The 21,522-nt window shown below is 50.2% G+C and overlaps 1 protein-coding gene across 3 annotated transcripts in view; it reads left to right on the top strand.

Moving 5' to 3' along the window:
* The window catches only part of ACSL3 (acyl-CoA synthetase long chain family member 3), a 66,628-nt gene extending 55,960 nt beyond the window's left edge, over positions 1–10,668 (top strand). For all 3 annotated transcript variants that reach the window (XM_072742449.1, XM_072742447.1, XM_072742448.1), the window contains 6 exons: positions 121–293; positions 2,075–2,149; positions 3,185–3,376; positions 4,537–4,651; positions 6,112–6,269; positions 9,944–10,668. In XM_072742449.1, coding sequence (XP_072598550.1) covers positions 121–293; positions 2,075–2,149; positions 3,185–3,376; positions 4,537–4,651; positions 6,112–6,269; positions 9,944–10,101 — 871 coding nt within the window. In that variant the 3' untranslated portion in view covers positions 10,102–10,668. The remainder of the gene's footprint in view (positions 1–120; positions 294–2,074; positions 2,150–3,184; positions 3,377–4,536; positions 4,652–6,111; positions 6,270–9,943) is intronic.
* The last annotated feature ends 10,854 nt before the right edge of the window (positions 10,669–21,522 follow it).

Below are 21,522 nucleotides of genomic sequence, written 5' to 3'. Positions count from 1 at the left end.
TGGCCTAACTCAAAATCTCTCATATCACAATTGGGAGATTAGTCTGAATGATTTGGAAAATCCCATTTAGCTTTAAAAATGTGTGATTCTGATTCCTTTTTTTTTTTTTTTTTTTTTAAGGTTTATTTTCCGAAAAGTTCGAGGCTTGTTAGGTGGAAACATTCGGCTTTTGTTGTGTGGAGGTGCTCCACTTTCTGCAACCACACAGCGATTCATGAACATCTGTTTTTGTTGTCCTGTTGGTCAGGGATATGGACTCACCGAGTCCTGTGGTGCGGGCACAATTACAGAAGGTTGGTGTTACCCACAAAGTGGTGTGTGCACCGGAGGCTGCGGTGCAACTCGGGCAGTGTTTGGTGTGGGTTGTTTTCTGCAGTAGGGAGGGCAAGAGTGGTTAAGGTGTTTGTGTAGTAGAATAATGATAAATTCTAAGTACTGTGATTATTGATAAAGTATTTAGAATGTATTGGGTACATCGAATAGTCAATAAGTAAAGGAGTCTTTCATGTCAGATTACGATATGTCATAGTAAAAGCTACTTAGCATCCGAAAAGGAGTTTTAGTAACAAGCATTGGCTGTGTTGTATACATTTATTTTCTTACATCAGTTATTTCCCTTTGTGAAGAAAATTAGTATGTTTTGTACCGTTGTTTAGGTAGGTGTATTAAAGCTCAAACTCTGAAGTGGTTGTGGGGGTGGTCAGTGTAAGTGAGAGAGAACCCAGATTCAATATTAGAGAATATAATTTTAGGGTCCACTACCCAGGTGGTTTCCAGCTGAATCCCAAAGTGCCTCGTGCTCCCTTTATGGAGAAAAGTTCAATTTTGCTTATCAGTACTAGGAAAAGTACTGTATTTTCTAGATCCTGATAAATACTAAACCTCTTAACTGATTACTTTCCCCTATTTACCTTGAGCGTTTCTGTGTGTCATTCTTCTGTCAGGTTTATCTTGAATTCTCTATTTTCCTGTTTTCAGTATTTTGGAAGCTACTTGTGAGTCTTGTCTTGCAGGAAATAAGCAATCTTTTTTTTTTTTTTTTTAAAGATTTTGTTTATTAGGGGGATAGAGAGAGAGAGAGGGAGAGAGAGAGAGAATGAGTAGGGGGAGGGGCAGAGGAGAAGCAGGCTCCCCTCCGGAGCAGGGATCCCAGTGTGGGGCTCCATCCCAGGATCATGACCTGAGCTGAACACGGACACTTAACGGATTGAGCCACCCAGTGCCCATAAGCAAGCAATCTGAAGTATGTGCATCTGTGTGGTGGTTCTTTTCTTCTGAGGATCCTTATAGTTTCTGTTCTTATGATTCATATTGAATGTGATTAATCACTTAAAGTTTATGTTGGAAATAAAACAACCTATAAATCATTAAATATCAGCCTTTTATTTCTGATCTTTGAAGAGGAAACGTATGCAGTTGTAATTCACAGTAGAGGTGTATGCTTTTCCGAGATCCTCGAAAGTTAATCTTCGTCTCCAGCCTGGTCTTCTGAACTCTTGCGCAGGAGTTTAAATAGCGCGATAGCATAAGCTGGTGTCAGGGAGGCTTTTGAGGCCTCACTTAGAAAAACCGATATATGGGAGAAGATGGGCAAGGTTATTTGTACTGCAAAACCCTCAGGCCTAACAAGAGAGAGGAGTAGGTGTAACCCATTGTGATCCATCGTCCTTTAAGATAGGGGCTCCAGACTCAGGAACCAGGCAGCTCCTTGGGTGAGTGAAGGGGGCCCTGAGGTGAGGAGGTAGATGATGGGCGTGAGGAGGGGGCCTGGGGAACCGGAGGGGCAAGGCCCATCCTGCGGGGCCTGCGTTGTGGCTGTGCTGGAAATGCAGGCCCCGTGGTTCCTGGAGAGTCCACACTGCTCTGTGAACTGTCACTAACTGATTCAGAATAAAAAAACCAGAACTCCGTGTGGGCCACACAGCTCTTGGTTCACCAGTTTGTGACTCCTGCCTTTAAAGATTCTCTGGGGATGTCAGAGCTTTGGGATAAATAATCATTTTTGGTAATTTAGAAAAATGAAGCTGTTGATTCACCGCTGTAATCAAATACTTTTTTTCCATTTGCATCTTAGTATGGGACTACAATACTGGCAGAGTGGGAGCACCATTAGTTTGCTGTGAAATCAAATTGAAGAACTGGGAAGAAGGTAATAACCTATTTTAACCACAGAGCGTTAATCTGTACAACATTAAACCCTGAAATTACAATTGTGTTTCATTTTCTTCCTTATTTTAGAATATAGAATCACCTGCAAGTGCTTGTTTTTGTTTATAATAGAACTGTTTTGTCTAGAACAATATGAATCTGTTTATTTCACTTGTTTAAAGGATGATTCTGAAGAATTATAGTTGTTTTTATTTTGCTTATTTTATTACATGAATGCAAGTAAGAATTATGGCAAAAACTTGAGAAATCTGCTAAATGAATAAAGTGAGTAAATTAGGAATGATCATAAGTTTATTTTGTAGAAGCAGAAATCATAAAATGTAACCTGTGAGACTGGAGATTTTTACATATTTTTTCTTTTTTCTTTCCCTGGTGGCTTCAATCTAGATTGGTCAAAAGGAAATTTTTACTATAATTTCATAAAAATCTGTTCTGCCATTTAAATACTAGTCATTTTTAAAAAAATTTAATTTGATACTACCAGTGTATATACATTATCAATGATTGGTTGGATGCACTTTTCTTTTACACAGTGAAGATTCTGTGGGTTCGACGCCGTTTTTCAGTTCTCTTTTAGCAGAATTAGTGAAAATGTTCAACAGATTTAAACTTGAAATCATTGTGAAATTATCTGTAAGACATAAATCTTAAAGATGTTTTATTGAATACGTGATTTAATACTTTTATCACTCACGTAAGAATCTCCACAGAATCCCTAAGGAATTTACCTGTGTAATATATGTGATTATTTTATACCACAGATGTCGCATTTTTTAGTGTAATTTGTACTAGGAATTCTATTTTAAAAGCATAAGTGCTTATGGTTAAGCAACTGAAATTGTGTGCCTAGTTTTATGTTAGTGAGTTTTGTTCATTCCTGTCTGCCTCATTTCCTTTGGGAAACTCTGATTGGATTAAAATCAGGTGTTGTCCCTATTTAGAAACTCGGTTTCAAATTTCACATATATAGAGATAAAAATATTGACTTAACTCTAAATTATTTGGTGTTTGTTAGGTGGATACTTTAATACCGATAAACCACACCCTAGGGGTGAAATTCTTATTGGTGGCCAAAACGTGACAATAGGATACTACAAAAATGAAGCAAAAACAAAAGCTGATTTCTTTGAAGATGAAAATGGACAGAGGTGGCTCTGTACCGGAGATATTGGGGAGTTTGACCCTGATGGTTGTTTAAAGATTATCGGTGAGCCATCTAATGTTTTATTTTTCCTGACAGTAGATGTTTGTGAGAGAGTTTTACAAAGGAGGTAACTGTATGTTTAGAGAAGTTGTTTAGTAATATAAGAACTTACGTTTCTGCAGTGTTGACATGGTCCGTTATAGCATCCCTGGAATATAGTATCTCATAATCGAGACTGCAGAAGTTTTACAGCTTGACATTTGAGGGGGGTCCCAAAATCTGTTGAATAGCAGTGATATCTTTAAATTACTAGATAACCGTCAAAGAGTCAAATTTTTAGGAAGGAATATTTATTTTTGCGTGCCCTTTGCTATCTAGAGGTCCTTGGACAGGGCTCCCTCCTGGGAGGATGAGGCGGCCCTGGCAGGCTGAGGACTGCGACCCACCGGGCAAAAAATAGCTCCCTGCCTCCCCTGCTACATTCCATTTCTCAGCGATCAGGGTTCTGTCCTGGAAACCTGGGAGGGGGGGAGACCTTCAGCGGCTCCCCGAATCCTAGCGGTGCTCCTGATTGAGCGGGTGACACATGCCCCGAGGCCGTTCTGTTCTTTCTGTCGCCCTCTGACCGGGCTCATCGGTCAGGCCCGCACCTCCTGTCACCCTGATGCAGGCATTGCTCTCTGTCGACGTGCCCGTCCCCTGGGCTGCTGAAGGTCCCGGGGGCTCAGTGCGGTCCCGTCCGTCCCCCGTCACCCCCCTCCCCACGCTCCTGACCTCTGGATCAGGCCACATGTCCGTCCTCCACCCTCGCCCAGAGCGAGGCTACTGCCCACCTTCCCTCAACCCTCCCCGGGCCTCTCCCCAAATCCGCAGCCGGCAGGCGCGGCCGCTCACGTCCCCAGAGGAGCGACTGTCCCCGTCGCCGATCATTCGCCGCCTTCCTGGTGTTCTGTGCGGCAGGAACCGGCGTTCGGCGGGACGTACCTGAAGCCCTTACAACCACCCCTCTTGGTCGGGGCCCCTCTACCAGAGGCTAATTTTCTTTTCTGAAGGAATCGATGTAATTGTACAAGAAATCGGGCCTGATTTTACGGTATTTAAATTTTGGCCTAACTATTAGAGAAAGCGTCCCCGCCAGCGCAGTCCGTCGGGGGTGGCCAGTGTTCGCACGCGTGGCCGTGGCGCTGAGCTCGCGTGTCCCCTCCCTGCCTCTGTTCTGACAGATCGGAAGAAGGACCTCGTGAAGCTCCAGGCCGGGGAGTACGTTTCTCTGGGGAAGGTCGAGGCGGCCCTGAAGAACCTGTCCCTCGTGGATAACATCTGTGCTTACGCGAACAGGTCGGTGCGGTCCTGCCTTCACTGCGCCGTGGGGCGTTCGGCCCTCCTGCCTGGGGGTCTCCCCGCCAGGTCCCACCAGGCCCTGCTCCTCCTTACCTGTCGTCCCTGGGACCGGCGCCTTCTGAGGAGCGCTGGTGACAGTCCCGGGTGCTGTCCTCGCCCCCTCCTCAGTGTCCTGTGTGTGTGCGGGGGTGGCGGGGGGTCGAGCCGTCCTCCTGCTGCCTCGGTACCCCCAGCCGCCTGCCCCTCTGCGCGGGAAGCGCCCCAGAAGCAGTCGGAGCACTGGGGAGGGGAGAGGACGTTGGGGGGCTCAGCACTCCGCCCTGCTCTAGGCTGGGCCAGGCCTGAGGCTCCGCCCTGAGTCTCCACGCACAGCGTCCCTAGTCCGCAGTGATACGGAGGCAGCTGGGACGGTGGCTTTAAAGTTAAAAATCCCAGAAATGTGCCCTTGGACGTGTGTTTGGAATTTACACGGACACTGACGGCACGTGCACAGCTGTGTGATCCGTAGGACTCTTCTCCGGGGCAGTGGTCAGATGCTTCGTGGCCAGCCGAGGATCCTCACCGCACCAGTTGGCGTGGCAGTTATTAGGAAAAGATAAAATCTGGTACCAAAAGAGCCAATTTAGAAACAGACTCTAAAGATTGACTCTGTTGAATTATAAATTATTCTGTCCTTTAAGGAACGATGAGATCTTTTCTTCAGGGATGCTACAGTTCTGGATTTTGCTCGCGTGATGTTAACCAGACGGCCCTTCTTCTCTGCTGCCGCTTGCTATTACTGCCATCCGCAGGCAGACCTAAAGTTACTCTAGCAACAGTTTTCATGATAACCAAAAAAATTAAATATAGCCACATTACTTTGCTGCCAAATATATATACATATAATTTCTTGTTTTTAATTTTGATGTTTAAGTATATTTTTAAAAATATTTAAGAGCAAGAGAGCGCATGAGCCGGCGGGGGGGGGGGGGGGGGCAGAGGGAGGGGGAGAGAGAATCCCAGGTCCACTCTGCGCGGAGTGTGGAGCCTGATTTGGGGCTCGAGCTCACAACCTGAGCTGAAATCGGGAGTCCGGTGCTTCTCCGATGAGCCCCCCAGGCACCCCGGATAGAATTTCTGATTTACGTTAGTTTTTATTTTTGTGTAACTTGACGTGAATTACTGATTTTCTTAAAGGTTGAATTTTCTAATTGTGATTTTTTTAAAAGAAATGTGTATATGGACCTATTTCTAACAGTTACACATAGTTGAGACTTGTCACCAAATATCAGATTAAGGCTTATTTAGCGGGGAACGTGCTACGAATTGGACTGAGAAGCGGCTGTCGGGTGAGCTAACTGCTGGTGCCAAATGTGTGTCACGCGTGTGGTTAAGGGAGTCGAGTATTGATTACGACGCCGTCCAGGTGCCGCTGTGCCCTTTAGCTCCTTAGCCGAGTGGTCCTTTATGTATTTCAGTTATCATTCTTACGTCATCGGGTTCATTGTGCCAAATCAAAAGGAACTAACGGAACTCGCTCGAAAGAAAGGACTTCAGGGGACCTGGGAGGAGTTGTGTAACAGCTGTGAAATGGAGAACGAGGTGCTCAAAGTGCTTTCTGAAGCTGCTATTTCAGGTGAGTGTGACCCAGATCTGAAGGCTGAGGCAGGAGGGATGCCCATGTTCACTCCCGTTGCTGTTGCAAGGCTTAGGTGACATCATTCCCTGCTCAGGAACCAACTGTATTTTCGTACCATTAGATAGAAAGAGCAGGCTTCTGGGCGCGTCCAGGCTCCTCCCCAGACTCGCCCACCTTGTGCTCCCGAGACAGATGTGCACCAGTCAGAGTGTCCTTGACCCTGCAGCTCCGCTCCTGGCTTCGGGGTTGGCCCTTTCTCTCCTGTCCTCAGCTGGAGCTTGGCCGCCCCAGCCCACCCTGCACTGTCTGTTCTGCATTTTCTATACTGTCCGCGTCCTGGTAGTTGCTTGTACGGATGTGTCCTGTACCCCCCTTTTTGCGTGTGTGTTGGGGGCTGCAGTGAGACCAGGACCTTTGGGGACTTAGTGGATCGTGCTGCCGTGAGCACGGATATGCAAGGGTTTGTGTGGACATACTCGTTTATCCCGGTCGGTGCTGATGCGGGGATTGTTAGGCCTGGGTCAACTTTGTGTTAAACCTTTTGAGAAAGTACCAGACTATTTTCCAGAATTTTTTTTCCAAATATTTTCCAAACTATTTTCTAAAACGGTGGCATCATTTTACCATTTCCACTGTGTTGATTCCCGTTTCCCCATGTCCTTGCAACACTTGTTACTGTGCATCCTTTTCAGTCTTTGGAGTCTAGCATCTTAGTGGGTATAAAGTTTGGTATCTCTTGGTTTTGATTTATATTTTAAAATAGCCTGGTGGCTGCTGATGTTGAGCATCCTTTCTTGTATTTATTAGCCACATCTTCTCTAGAGAAATGTCTGTACAGATATTTTGCTCATTTTTTTTTTTTAAGATTGTATTTATTTATTCATGAGACACACAGAGAGAGAGAGAAAGAGGCAGAGACACAGGCAGAGGGAGAAGCAGGCTTCCTGCGGGAGCCCAGTGCAGGACTTGACCCAGGACCGGTCAGGACTTGAGCAGAAGACAGACCCTCAACCACTGAGCCACCCAGGCGTCCCTTTGCTCATTTTTAAACGGGATTGCCTTTGTATTACTGAGTTACACAAGTTTCTTAGATATTCTAGACACAAGGGTCTTCCCAGATTTGTATTTGTAAATATTTTCTCCCATTCTGTGGGTTGCATTATTTTATTTTCGCATTTTTATTTATTTATTTATTTATTTATTTATTTATTTATTTATTTTGATGGTATCCTTCAAAGTACAATAGTTTTAATTTTGAAAAGAATATTTTTTTTCCTTTGTTGCTCATGCTTTTGGTGTCACATCTGAGAAATTACTGCCTAATCTCTCACAAAGACACACCCTGTATTTTATTCTAAGAGTTTTGTAGTTTCAGGCATTACATTCAGGTCCTTGACCCATTTGAGTTCATTTTTATGTGATGTGAAGAAGGGATCCAACTTCATTCTGACACAACATCTACTTTAGGTCTACACCTGAGAAACAGCATTACTAGGTTATATATAGGGAGACTTACCGGGAAGAATTGGCTTACGTGATCTTTGGGGCCGACGAGGCTAAGCTGGGAATCGATAGGGCAGCCTGTGGAGGGGGTGGACTGGACTCTAAGGCGGCAGCTGCAGGTCCCACCACAGGCAAGATCATTTCTTGTGGGGACACGTCAGCTCCTGCCTTTCCGTTGACCAAACCAGGCCCATAAGGTGATCTAGGACAGTCTTCCTCACGTCAAGTAAACTGGTTACAGACTTAGTCATACGTACAGAATATCCCCAGAGCTGCACCTTGGGTTAGTGTGTCGCTGAGCAACTGGGAACTCCAGCCCACCCGGTTGGTGCATAGAACTGACCTTCCCAGCGCACCGTGCGTCCCTTCGGCGCCCGTGTACGGCTCCCTAAAGCAAGCCTGATTTCTAGGTCAAGACGGTAACAAACCTCCTGCCTGCGGCGACACAACTGCCCTGCACGCAGCTGGAAATACCTTCATGTTCTCTGCAGAACGGCGTGCAGGCCCTTGAGGGGTTTTTACTCTTACTCTGGGATATGAAGTTAGCTTATTAATACCCATTAGGATAGATAAGAGAATAAAAGGGAAGAAAATAAAAATACTTGCTTTAACCTCTATACAAACACAACCAAATGAAAAAGCTCCTCCGATAGAGCCCTCGTTCCCCCCGCTGGTCGAGTGGCTGTGCGTGCGGCTGTGCGTGCGTATGTTCTGAGTTCCGGGGGGCTCAACCCACCTGCCGCGCTCTTGAGTCCGGTCCTGGAGGGCGGTGCCGAGCAGGCTGAGGTTCAGAGCCTCCAGCGAGGTCTGCAGGGCGCTGCGTAGTCCCCAGGCTCCTGCGCCCGCTGAGTGTGGGGTCAGGCCCCGCCACCTTTGCTCACAGTGAATTTCCCGCTCAGGGAGCGCCCCTGAAGGAAGGTTAGTCCTCGAAGAAGAAGGCCTTGCTGTGTCTGTGTTTACAAGTTGGGGTTAACAGATGTGTTGGCGCCCAGGGTGCCAGGGCCTTCACTGCAGTGAGCAAGTGTGTAATCGTGGCTGGGTGCGCACCCCTTATCCTCGTTAGACTGCCCACCGCTTGAGAACAGAGACTGTTCCTGTGTTTTTTAGAGTGTTTAGTAAAGCACTTGACACAGTAATCTTTTTCAATAAATATTTGTCGAGTGGATGCTGGAGAAACCACACCTCCTTCCCCTCCCTGGGTCCACCCCGCACCCCGTCTCCAGCCCTGTGCTGGGACAGTCTGCTGGTGCCCACAGGGGATTAGGAACAGTGGTGAGCGCACAGGCTTTCCTTTAACTTACACGGAATATTCTGGTTCGATGACAAGATTCTATTTACTTACTTATTTATTTATTCACTTACTTATTTATGATTCTCTTTAAACTTGATTATTTCTTAGTTTCTCAAGTAATCTCCTTGTACTAAACTCAAAACATAGGTGTGTGACATTTCCTTTCCTTAATCGTGGCTCTTAGGCCCTAGGGGTATACACTTTATAGTTCTGTGTATATGCGGCACCTCCTACGCCTACATACATATAGTTTATCTGTTTTTTTAAAAAAAGAACTTTTTTTTAAAGCCCAACAATATATTGCAAATATCTTTACACCCTGTACGTACCACATAGTTGGAACTCATTTTTAATGGCGGAATTATTTCATCTTCTGCCTGTATCATAACCGCTCATTGATGGCCATGTTGATTTTTTAAACAAGTATTTTGCTATTATAATTCTCACACATCTCTCTCTCTTTCCCTTTTTTTACTTCTAACTTTTGAGGGGTGGGTTATTTAATTTTTTTTGTAAATTTATTTTTTATTGGTGTTCAATTTGCCAACATACAGAATAACACCCAGTGCTCATCCAGCCAAGTGCCCCCCTCAGTGCCCGTCACCCAGTCACCCCCACCCCCCGCCCTCCTCCCCTCCCCCCACCCCTAGTTCATTTCCCAGACTTAGGAGTCTCTCATGTTCTGTCTCCCTTTCTGATATTTCCGACTCATTTTTTTTCCTCCTTTCGAGGGGTGGGTTATTTAGAAGTGAGATTCACAAGATGTGCATTTTGCTGGGTGCTCAAAGAGTGGAGAAGTTATACAATTTATACGAAGAATCATACATTTCTCCTGCCTTTGCAGTTACATTTTTTTTTTCCTTTTCTACCATCCCAGCGAGTCTAGAAAAATTCGAAATTCCAGTAAAAATTCGTTTGAGCCCGGAACCGTGGACCCCCGAAACTGGTCTGGTGACAGATGCCTTCAAGCTGAAACGCAAAGAGCTTAAAACACATTACCAGGCGGACATTGAGCGAATGTATGGAAGAAAATAGTTGTTCTCTTTCAGCCTCGCTTGCAGCAGGGAGCTCAGATCAAATAGGAAAATACTTGAAGTGCATGTCTCCACCTGTGAGGCAAACCCCGTTCCTCGTAGTAAACCTAAACTGTTACTTCTCATGACGTCGCCGTTTTTACTGACAGGATTAGTAAAACATTACGACAGCAAACCGGTGTCTGGCTCTTCTTTCGTCCCCCTTCCAACTGACCTTACCACCTAGGACTGCACTCGTCAGCATGAGGACTTTCTGAATCATTTTGGGGAACAGTGATTTTAAAACCTCAAGTTTTTAAACATGATTTATATGTTCTGTATAATGTTCAGTTTGTAACTTTTTAAAGTTTGGATGTATAGAGGGATAAATAGGAAAATATAAGAATTGGTTATTTGGGGGGCTTTTTTACTTACAGTATTTAAAAATGCAAAGGTATGGATGTGAAATTATGTAAATTCAGATGCTTATGAATCAAATCATTGTTGAACAAAAGATTTGTTGCTGTGTAATTATTGTCTTGTATGCATTTGAGAGAAATAAATATACCCATACTTATGTTTTAAGAGATTGAGACCTTGTGAATATATGCCTGACAGCGTCTTCTCTATATATTTATTTTTTGTTGGGGAAAAAAATGGAAGTTCGGTTGGGGCTGCATGAGCCAAGATAGCACTAGAGGTTATGTTCAATAGTAAAGAAGGAAACCCAGCCAGTGTAGCACCGTGGACAGCCAGTGTCCAGTAGCCTGCCCTCAGAGCGTTCAGGGTCCTCTGGTTAGCTCTGAAACTAGGAGGATGGCCTTTTTTTTTTTTTTTTTTTTTTTTTTTAAGTTGGAAGCAATTCTAAAAGTTAGGGTAGGCTTTAAGCAGCAACGGCTAGAAGGGTATTCGTCAACTGTATGAACATTGAGTTGCCGATATTTACGATCCACCCGTTGATGGGCAGATCTGTCCACCCCTATACGATATTCTAGATGTGTAATCCTGTATCTCATTTCAAAATGAGGATTCTTTGCCTTGATAGTCCGCACGGGGGTGTGTGTGTCAGTGTCTGTTGGCAGCTTATTACAAAAGCCCCTGACCCCTTCTATGGAACAGCCTTTACACTAGAACGTGGGAACGTGGCGAATGCTTCTGACCCTGGCATTCTTACTAAGATACGGGAGAATTTAACTTCGTACCGCGCGGTGAGTTAAGATTTAATCTGTAGATTTTTATGTTACTGTGGAAACCATGTATGATCGTGAAAGCACTGTGATACCTACATGGAAAGGCTCTTCATCTGTGTTGCTTGTCTTACTTGAGCATGATCAAGAGTATTGATTCCTGCACCAACGAAGATGTGTTCAAATCAAACTTAAAAGTCATAGGTACCATGTTTTTTATGTCCTATTGGTTATTGATTGTCAGTCGGCACTGAGAGGCACCGGCAACAAGTGAAGAATGTCCATCGGTGCAGGATGGGAGTGCTGAGACCCAGGGCCCTGGAGCTTTTGGCCATGCCACGCTCACATCGTATTTGGAGATACTGCGGTGTAGTGTCTGTCTTGAACTTTTCCCGTGTTTGTGTATATTTGTAATATGTTTTGAGTGTGTTCCTCCTTGTCATCGTTTAAATTTTCATCAAGTTTGGGAAGGCTGCCAAGAAGCAAAACCACGAAAGATGAAACGGAGCTTCTCTGTCGGGATGTTGGGATTCTAAAGTCAGGGCGGGTGGAAAATTTCTTTCATGCTTTATCTTTAGAATAATAATTGTTTGCTTTCAGATGACTTTTGAGGAGCTCCCTTTAGAAAAAGAAGGTACAGGGCTTCAAAGGAGAAAGAACACAGTCGTGACTTGAGACAGCATCAGAGGAACACCCAGCTTACCACTGATTGTGGATAGTTTCTTTTCAGAAGCATCTACTAAGTCTGGTTTAATCTGCATCCAGTCCCATTTTTCAGGATTCTTTTCAGTCCTAAAATCTCAGATGCCAGGTGTCCGATGTCACAGCAGAGTGTGAGGGCACATAAAGTCTGCTCCCCTTTCTCCCACAGATCACTCTCTGACCCAAGCCGTCTTGAGTGACTTGAAACACGCTGTCTTAATGTTACCCTTTCCAAAAGAAACCGTTTAAAAACCCAAACCCAAAACACCACCCAGCAACGATAATTTTATTAAAATACTGTTCTGGCAAGAAGATGCTTGGGGAGGAGAAATGTCAAAGTGAGTTGCTAAATGTAATACATCTGAATGTAGCCCATAGATCCTAAACAGAACGAGTCCCAGGAACTTGTTTTCTGGAAACAAGTCACATAAAGGTCTCGGCCTTCCCCTGGGCAGTGAGCAGGTTGGCAGCTGCCTCTGCTCCTCCTCGCCAGGCTTCCCCCACCACTCCTGCTGGGATTTTTTCCCAAGTTTTTACTGACAGCAGAACAAAACAAAGTGGTCTCTACTTTATTAGTACTACTTTGTTCCCAAGTAACACCTAATACTATGGTGTTCTCTGAAGCTTGCAATTTTTTTCAGCAATGTTTAAAGCTAGACTATCCTGGAATAACTTTTTTTTTTGCTGCTAAAATAACACCGTTTTATAGTTTTTAAAGCAATTACTCCCTGTGATACGACTTTAAGTCTCTGATGCGTGAGTTCTTTTCTAGGAGAATGACGTGTGTGTGATGTGAAGGGGACCCATTTGTCACAGGTGTGCACCCTGCACCGCGCTGAGATGTGCGTCCTTGACACTGTACAGCTGCTTATTCACTGCAAGTTCCCCTTTGATGTGTTCTTGGTTATCGCGGTTTTCTACCCGAGGAAGTGTACGTCATCAAGGAGCAAGGTAGCCACGTGGTATGGACTATTTATTTGCAATTTGACATCGAGTCTGAATAATAAAGAGTATGTAAAAAGTCTCTGATCTTAAAATTCAATATTTTGTTTTTTTTTTTTTTCAAATAAAACCTCTATGATAAAATCAAACTTTAACTGGCATTCTTGAAATATTTTTAAAAATGAGTTTGGGGAATTTCCTGGGCCTGGCCAATCCATTTGAAGGAAAACTTATTTTAGAAATTCTGTTCTTAATCCGTTTAGCTGTAGCATTCTTCTGTTCTCCCTTTCTCAACCCTTTCTGATACCTTCTTTCCATTTTTTTTTTGAAGATTTTTTTAAAGGACTTTATTTATTCACTAGAAACAGGAGAGACTCAGAGGGAGAAGCAGGCTCCCTGCGGGATCAAGCCCTGAGCCTGAGCCGAAGGCAGCTGCCCTCATCTAACCGGCTGAGCACCCCCCGCCCCGCGGCGCCCCCTCCACCACGATTCTGACTATACTGATGCTCTGCTGTCAGCATTTAAAATCAAGTGCTGACAAAATATTTTCTGCGCTTAAAATACTCCTGTAGCCTGAATTAGAGGCGATAAAAAATTTGTGGCAGAAACAAAAAGCGCGGCAGTCCCAAATCTAGGCGTCACGCGTACGTTTAACCCTGCGCTTGTGGGAGTTGTAGCCTGCCCCGATCGCTCACAAACCCAGGCCCCTTTTTGTTTTCCTTTTGGCTGATTTTCTGACTCTGGTTCTTGCCTTCGGGTGCTGTCCTGTCTTCCCTCCTCCCCGCCACGGCCAACCCTGTGGGAGGATTGTACCAATGTCCTGTGGTTCCATCCCCATCGCGATATGCTTTCAAAACAAAACAAAAACCCTTCTATTTGAGGTTAATTGCAGTCATAAAATTTGGCATCATAGTTCTAACTGCTTATGTAACGTAACGGGAATGTACGCTCATGATCGAATTTCTAGCGCTTTATTTTTTTATTTTTAAATTATTTATTTTTTTTATTTATGATAATCACAGAGAGAGAGAGAGAGGCAGAGACATAGGCAGAGGGAGAAGCAGGCTCCATGCACCGGGAGCCCGACATGGGATTAGATCCCGGGTCTCCAAGATCGCGCCCTGGGCCAAAGGCAGGCGCCAAACCGCTGCGCCACCCAGGGATCCCCTTTCTAGCACTTTAGAAATACAGACTAAAACTGAACATCCTTCACATACCCAGTGTTGAGAGCGAGTTGCGGGCCGGACGATCCCTCGCCACAGTTCACGCCTCGAAGCCCTGACCCCAGGGCCTCAGGATGTGACTGTGTTTGAAAATAGGATGAAAGAGGAGATTAAATGAGAGTGAGGTCATTAGAGTGGGCCCCGATCCAGTGGAGCTGGCATCTTCACAAGAAGGGGATGGAGACAGGCCGGGGTCGGTGAGAAGACCAGCGGAGGGGAAGCCCAACCTGCCCTGGGTTGCTCCCAGCCTCCGCGCCTCCAGAATAGTGAGAAAATAGGCTTCCGTGGTGTAGGCCCCCCGTGTGCGCGCGTGACAGCGGCCCCAGCGCACTAGCGCAGCCTGGCCTGCCCCTTTCCACGCGGAGAGCACCTGCCCGGGGTCTTGCTTCGCCTGCGCGCAGAAATTGCCCTAGTTAATAAATCGGTCTTCTTGTGGCCACGTAGCTTCCCGCAGCATCGTGGTATCACCATGTCTTTCATCACTTTCACTACTGGGCATTGAGGTCAGTCCCCGGGCCCCTACAATCCGTGACAACCAGGAGCCCTTACCTTGCTCACATTCTTGGGCTAAGGAGAAGCTCCCGCTCGGCCAGGCCCCGGGGCGCGGGCGGGCATCAACCCTACAAGTTCCGCAAGCTGGCCCGTTGCTATTTTGCTTGGAACGTTTACAGCCTGACTCCTGGGGTAAATTTAAGTCCCCGAGGACCTGGGGGCTTTGGGGATTCTTTTTATTCCCCAAGTGGAGCGTAATGTGTCGGGAGCACGGGGAAAGCCGTGGGCAGTGGGGCCTGCCGGGTCTCCCGCCCCGGTGTCCTTTCCTGCCTCCCCCTCCTCCTCCCTGATGACTCGGCAATAATTTCATACGCTTTTTGAGTCCCTTGTGAATTTGTTAGCCTGCCCCTTCCCAGGAATACAGTAATAAGGGGTGAAATAAAATGTCTGCAGTACCGTCAACCCAAAAAAGACAAGGCAGGCTTTGGGGTGGGGGGTGTGAGGGCAGCTTCCCCTTGGGCCCCTTGTCTCCGTCCTCTGTGGGCTGCGGCCCCAGGACGCCACCTGGCCTTCCCTGCAATGCTGCTGCCACCTGGCCTCAGTTCCCGCCCCAGCTCCCGCCCCAGCTCCCGCCCCAGCTCCCGGCCCAGCTCCAGCCCCAGCTCCCGCCCCAGCTCCAGGCCCAGCTCCTGGCCCCAGCTCCCAGCCCAGCTCCAGCCCCAGCTCCCGCCCCAGCTCCAGGCCCAGCTCCTGGCCCCAGCTCCTGGCCCAGCTCCTGGCCCCAGCTCCCGGCCCAGCTCCAGCCCCAGCTCCCGCCCCAGCTCCTGGCCCAGCTCCTGGCCCCAGCTCCCGGCCCAGCTCCAGCCCCAGCTCCCGCCCCAGCTCCTGCCCCAGCTCCTGCCCCAGCTCCTGCCCCAGCTCTGGGCCCAGCTCCAGCCCCAGCTCCCGCCCCAGCTCCTGCCCCAGCTCCTGCCCCAGCTCCTGCCCCAGCTCTGGGCCCAGCTCCAGCCCCAGCTCCTGGCCCAGCTCCCGCCCCAGCTCCAGCCCCAGCTCCTGGCCCAGCTCCTGCCCCAGCTCCTGCCCCAGCTCCTGCCCCAGCTCCTGCCCCAGCTCCCGGCCCAGCTCCAGCCCCAGCTCCCGCCCCAGCTCCAGCCCCAGCTCCCGCCCCAGCTCCTGGCCCAGCTCCTGGCCCCAGCTCCCGGCCCAGCTCCAGCCCCAGCTCCCGCCCCAGCTCCTGCCCCAGCTCCTGCCCCAGCTCCTGCCCCAGCTCTGGGCCCAGCTCCAGCCCCAGCTCCTGGCCCAGCTCCCGCCCCAGCTCCAGCCCCAGCTCCTGGCCCAGCTCCTGCCCCAGCTCCTGCCCCAGCTCCTGCCCCAGCTCCAGCCCCAGCTCCAGCCCCAGCTCCCGCCCCAGCTCCAGCCCCAGCTCCTGGCCCAGCTCCTGGCCCAGCTCCTGCCCCAGCTCCTGCCCCAGCTCCTGCCCCAGCTCCTGGCCCAGCTCCCGCCCCAGCTCCAGCCCCAGCTCCTGCCCCAGCTCCTGCCCCAGCTCCTGCCCCAGCTCCTGCCCCAGCTCCAGCCCCAGCTCCCGCCCCAGCTCCTGCCCCAGCTCCTGCCCCAGCTCCTGCCCCAGCTCTGGGCCCAGCTCCAGCCCCAGCTCCTGGCCCAGCTCCCGCCCCAGCTCCAGCCCCAGCTCCTGGCCCAGCTCCTGCCCCAGCTCCTGCCCCAGCTCCTGCCCCAGCTCCTGGCCCCAGCTCTGGGCCCAGCTCCAGCCCCAGCTCCTGGCCCAGCTCCCGCCCCAGCTCCAGCCCCAGCTCCTGCCCCAGCTCCTGCCCCAGCTCCTGCCCCAGCTCCAGCCCCAGCTCCAGCCCCAGCTCCCGCCCCAGCTCCCGCCCCAGCTCCTGCCCCAGCTCCCGGCCCAGCTCCTGCCCCAGCTCCCGGGCCAGCTCCTGCCCCAGCTCCTGCCCCAGCTCCCGGCCCAGCTCCTGCCCCAGCTCCAGCCCCAGCTCCGGGCCCAGCTTACGCGGATGGCAAGGTGGACCGTGGCTGCCGGCAAGGCAACGGGTTTTGGAATGGGGCGTTAGGACAGGGATCATGCTCTGAATTGGATGCCGGGTCTCCCCGCTTCTCCCCAAAGCTACCCTGTTCTTTCTCTTGCTTTAAAGATACCGAACAATGATATCAGTTTCATTAGGAAAACCTCGAGAGAGACCGTTCTCCCCACCGGTGCACTGTCTGCACTGGCCCTACTCCTGAGCTTCACGGAGCTCCGCCAGCCCCGTGACACAGCCGCCCCGTGGCCCGCTCACCCCACCTTCCAGGGCGTCGGGCAGAGGGGCCAGCTGGCTGGGTGCCTTCCGAGCCGGGCTGCGGGCCCCTGGGCGCCCACCGGCCTGCGGTCCCAGCGGCCCCGGTCCCTGCCTTGGCTCCCGCGTGCCCCACTTGGTACTGGCCATGGCCACGGCCCTAGTCACGGCCCCGGTCACGGCCCCAGTCACGGCCACGGCCACGGCCATGGCCCCAGCCACGGTCATGGTTATGGCCCAGGGCATGGTCACCGCCACGGCCACCACCTGGGGCTCCAGGAGCGCGGCTGCCGGCCGCAGCAGGAGCTCCGCAGGCCGAGGCCCAGGCTGCTACCGTCCCCCCAGGGCACCTCGCCCACTCGAGGGGCAACCCCGCGACCCGCCATCTGCCCTCCGCCGCCGGACCCACGGACGGGGATTCTGTGGCGGGGCTGCTCGGGGACCTCGGGGACCTCGGGACCTCAGGCCTGCGGCCACCGCCTCCAACGCGGGGACCCCGATGGCAGTGTGTCCCACGGGCTGCCCTCTGCCCCCCCGTCGCCTCCGCGGGAGCTGAGGGGGCGCGTGCCCCGCTGCCCTGGGACCCCCCCCTCCTGTACCCCCGATGCCCCAGACCCCGAGGCCGCACCCCCCTTCCGGCTTCTCCCAGAGGCCTCGGGGACCCTCGGGCGTTTGCTGCAAGCAGAGCAAGGAGCTGGCGGGAGTCAGAGCCGGAGCAGCGCCAGCAGCGCCCTTGCTCCGTGCCAGCCGCTCCCCTCCACCCGCCCGGGGTGACCCGGCGATGCCCTCGGCCCCGGGCCGCTGGCCACACGTGGGGCCGTCCCAGGCTTGCGTCCCTCTGTCCCAGGCACAGGCCCCTCTGTCATGGGCTCTCATCCCTCTGTCCCAGGCTCGCGTCCCTCTGTCCTAGAATCGCGTCCCTCTGTCCTAGGCTTGAGTCCCTCTGTCCCAGGTGCGTGTCCCTCTGCCCCAGGCTTGCATCCCTCTGTCCCAGGCTCGCATCCCTCTGTCCCAGACTCAAGTCCCTCTGTCCCAGGCTCGTGTCCCTCTGTCCCATGCTCAGGCCCCTCTCTCCCAGGCTCGTGTTCATCTGTCCCAGGCTCAGGCCCCTCTGTCCCAGGCTCGTGTCCCTCTGTCCCAGGCTCGCGTCCCTCTGTCCCATGCTCAGGCCCCTCTCTCCCAGGCTCGTGTTCATCTGTCCCAGGCTCAGGCCCCTCTGTCCCACGCTCGCCTCCCTCTGTCCCAGGCTCCCGTCCCTCTGCCCCAGGCTCAGGGCCTGCGCATCTGTAGATCTGCGGGCTGTTTCCTCACAACCGGATTCCATCTGGTTTCCCTTCAGGGGCTTCGCGTCTGGAGACCAGGTGCTGGGGAAGCGGCTGTCGCCCCCGGCCACACCTCGGCCCTGGATTACTCAGCACTGACATCTGGCTTCTCACCGGTCAGAGTCCTGCATATTGGGGCACCGGGGGCCCAGGGCGTGACCCCGGGGTCCCAGGATCGAGACCCACATTGGGTCCCCCCAGGGGCCTGCTTCTGCCTGCGTCTCCGTCTCTCTGTGTCTCTCGTGGATGAATACATAAGAAAATCTTAAAAAAGAAAAAAACAAAACAAAAAGAACGCTACATGTCTTCCAAGGCTGAGCATGCCACAAGGCTGTGACATCTTTCCTCACGACCTGACCCCTCATTCCCACCTCTAACTTCTAACTGTCTTGTATCATTTCTTTGACAATTTCTTCTCTTCCCGGTCTCTTTTCCTGGAGCTCCTATTAGCTGATACTGGGTCCATGGATTAGTCTACAGGTCTCTTATTTTCACTCTCACCTTGTTTTTATAATCTCTTGAGAGTTTGGGACCTGATGTTCGGGAAGTCATAGAGATCTTATTTTCCCAACCCTTGTAATGAATTTTCTTTTTTTTTTTTTTTTTTAATTTTTATTTATTTATGATAGTCACAGAGAGAGAGAGAGAGAGAGAGAGGCAGAGACACAGGCAGAGGGAGAAGCAGGCTCCATGCACCGGGAGCCTGATGTGGGATTCGATCCTGGGTCTCCAGGACCGCGCCCTGGGCCAAAGGCAGGCGCCAAACCGCTGCGCCACCCAGGGATCCCTGTAATGAATTTTCTGTTGCGATAATTCAAATTTTTTTCAGTAGCTCTTATTCTGGTCTATGACTCTCTTCTTTCTGTATATAATAGCATCCTATTTTTGTTTTTCTGAGTACAATTGCTAATCAGAGTTTTCATTTTTTGAGTTCTTGTGCACAATCCAGCTTTTCTTTATATTGGTGGGAGTCATTCAGAAAGTGACTATTACAAACCATCTCTATCCCAAAACGTCATCCTTGGGTCCATTCAGGATGTGAGGCAGTAAAGAGATTCTGTACGTGGGCAAGCCCGTCCGTTGGAGGAGTTTGCCTCTGCAGGGTGGAGGGGCCGCAGGGCCGCCGTGCGGAGGTGCTCCCAGCGGCGCCCTTTGGTCTGCGATCTATTGGGGGGGCCGCGGACAGAGCAGATGCAGCGGGCAGGGCGGCTGTTTCTCAGACCCCGTCCAGTTCACTATCTGGACGTGCCTGCTGCGTCTGAGTTCTGAACCTCATCAGAGGGTTTGGCTCATTTTCCGGAATGTCCTTCCTCCCATGCAGACGCTAGGTTGTCATTTCCCTTCATCTTCATTTTAACATCCCCCCGCCCAGCCTCTGTCTTTCCAGGTGTTTGTTGACTTCACCTCAGCAACGGCTCTTCTTTTCCTGTCTTTACTGTCGTGGGCTCAAGCCCTTTAACATTTCCTTGCTTCCATTTTAGCGGGGACCCAGGAAGGGGGGGAGGTGGTGCATTAAATCATGCCTTCAACCCTCCATCGAGGCTGGAATTCCTGTTTTCTCTACTAGTTCTTTATTCAAATCAGGGCAGTTTTCTGTTTATGGGACTAAATGTCTAAGAAACGTAAAGTAGATGAGAATCTAGCACCGGGAAGGGGCCGTGTTTGAGTCGTCGTCTCCGGGAGCCTGGCCCACTGTCCTTCGGGGGTGTGTGCTCGCTACGTGGTTATCGGCAGAGCCACAGCACCGCTTTCTGTCCTGTGGGGCCAGTGGGACTTCTCACACATCTGGAGGGCCAATTGCATCTCCGTTTCGTGACCTTTTATATTTTTAGTCTTGACCATGCTCTTTCGCTGGATTGGAACGTGGCAAGACCGTAGAGTAAGTGCCCTGCATGGGGAGATTCATATTCTCTAACTTGTTTCCAAAGCTAGAGTCCCCTTGGCTCACTCTTCTTCCAGGTGGAAGTGTAACATGGGCCTCTAACTATCCCTTTCCCTTTCTCTCTTGCTCTTTTTTGTCGTCGTTGTTGTTCACTAGGAAGACTAGGTTATTTCCTCTGTGAGTTCCCGAGTTCTCTGAGTGAGGGGCCACCTCTCCCTCCTTCTGCCTGGCTCTGGGCATGTGAGTGTGTGTCCACTTGCATGTGCACAGCCCCCTCTACACACCCTGGTTTTCTCGGAACATTTTTCCCCCTCAAAAGGAAACTAAATCGGTGGTTTAATCTCATCCAAATAAAAACCGTCCGAGCAGAGCAGCGTGACATGGTCCTTAAATCCCATAGGTCACATTTTTGGCAAATAGCTGTGTCCTGCAACTGTCATTCCCATGATGTCCAGCTTACTCATCATCTAAAGCATGACATTTTCTCGGTCTTGGAATGTTCCATCTCAATTTGCATTGGAGGAAAAAGTTATCCTTTTACATGGTAAATAGGAAAAAAAAAGTACATTGTGGAGACTTTTCTCATCAAAACTAGGAAGAAGAGAAATTGCTTGCCTTGCCCTCCCACCTCCACCCGCCGCCCACCCCCCGCCCCGGGGAGACAGCTGGTCTGGGGTGGGATCAGCTCCGGAGGAAAGCCAGAAGTAATATTGCATATTTGGAAAAAATCCATTGCACTATTTTTCCTTTTCGCGCTTCAGGGACCAAGAAAACTACCCAGTTAATTGGCATCTCTTCACGCTTTTTGCAGATTGATCCTCAACAGAACCACCGTTCAGCACGTTTGGAATGAGAGGACATGGCGGAAAGGACACGGATTGATGCAGAGCTAGGAAAGCCTTGGCTTGGGGCAGCAACTCAGCCCCATTGCTCCTGTTGTGGTGAAATACGTTTAACAGCTAAGTTACCATCTGCACCACTTTCGAGTGGACTGGGCTGCGGCACCAGGCGCGTCCGTGTGAGCCGCCGTGGCCACTGTGCGTTGATGGAATTCTTGCATCTTCCCCAACCAAATCTGCCCCCCGCTGCACTAACTCCCCGTTTCCCTCCCCAGCTCCTAGTAACTAACCTCTATTCTACTTTTTGTCCCTACGAGCTGAACTTGCCCATTCTCGCTGCTCCTAGAGGTGCCATCGCACATGTTCGAGTCGGCCTCATCTCACTTCACGTCATGTCAGGATTCCCCCCACTTGTCGCCCGCATCAGAATTCCATTCCCTTTAAGGCTGAATAATGATTCTCTGTGTGTTGATACCGCATTTTGGGCACTGAGTCCTCTCTTGACGCATGTTTGGGTTGTTTCCCCCTTTGGGTCATGGGGAGAAATGCTGCTT

Source organism: Vulpes vulpes, chromosome 16, assembly GCF_048418805.1.
Source record: "Vulpes vulpes isolate BD-2025 chromosome 16, VulVul3, whole genome shotgun sequence".
NCBI classification, from domain to species: domain Eukaryota; kingdom Metazoa; phylum Chordata; class Mammalia; order Carnivora; family Canidae; genus Vulpes; species Vulpes vulpes.
This window is presented reverse-complemented; position numbering and strand designations above follow the sequence as displayed.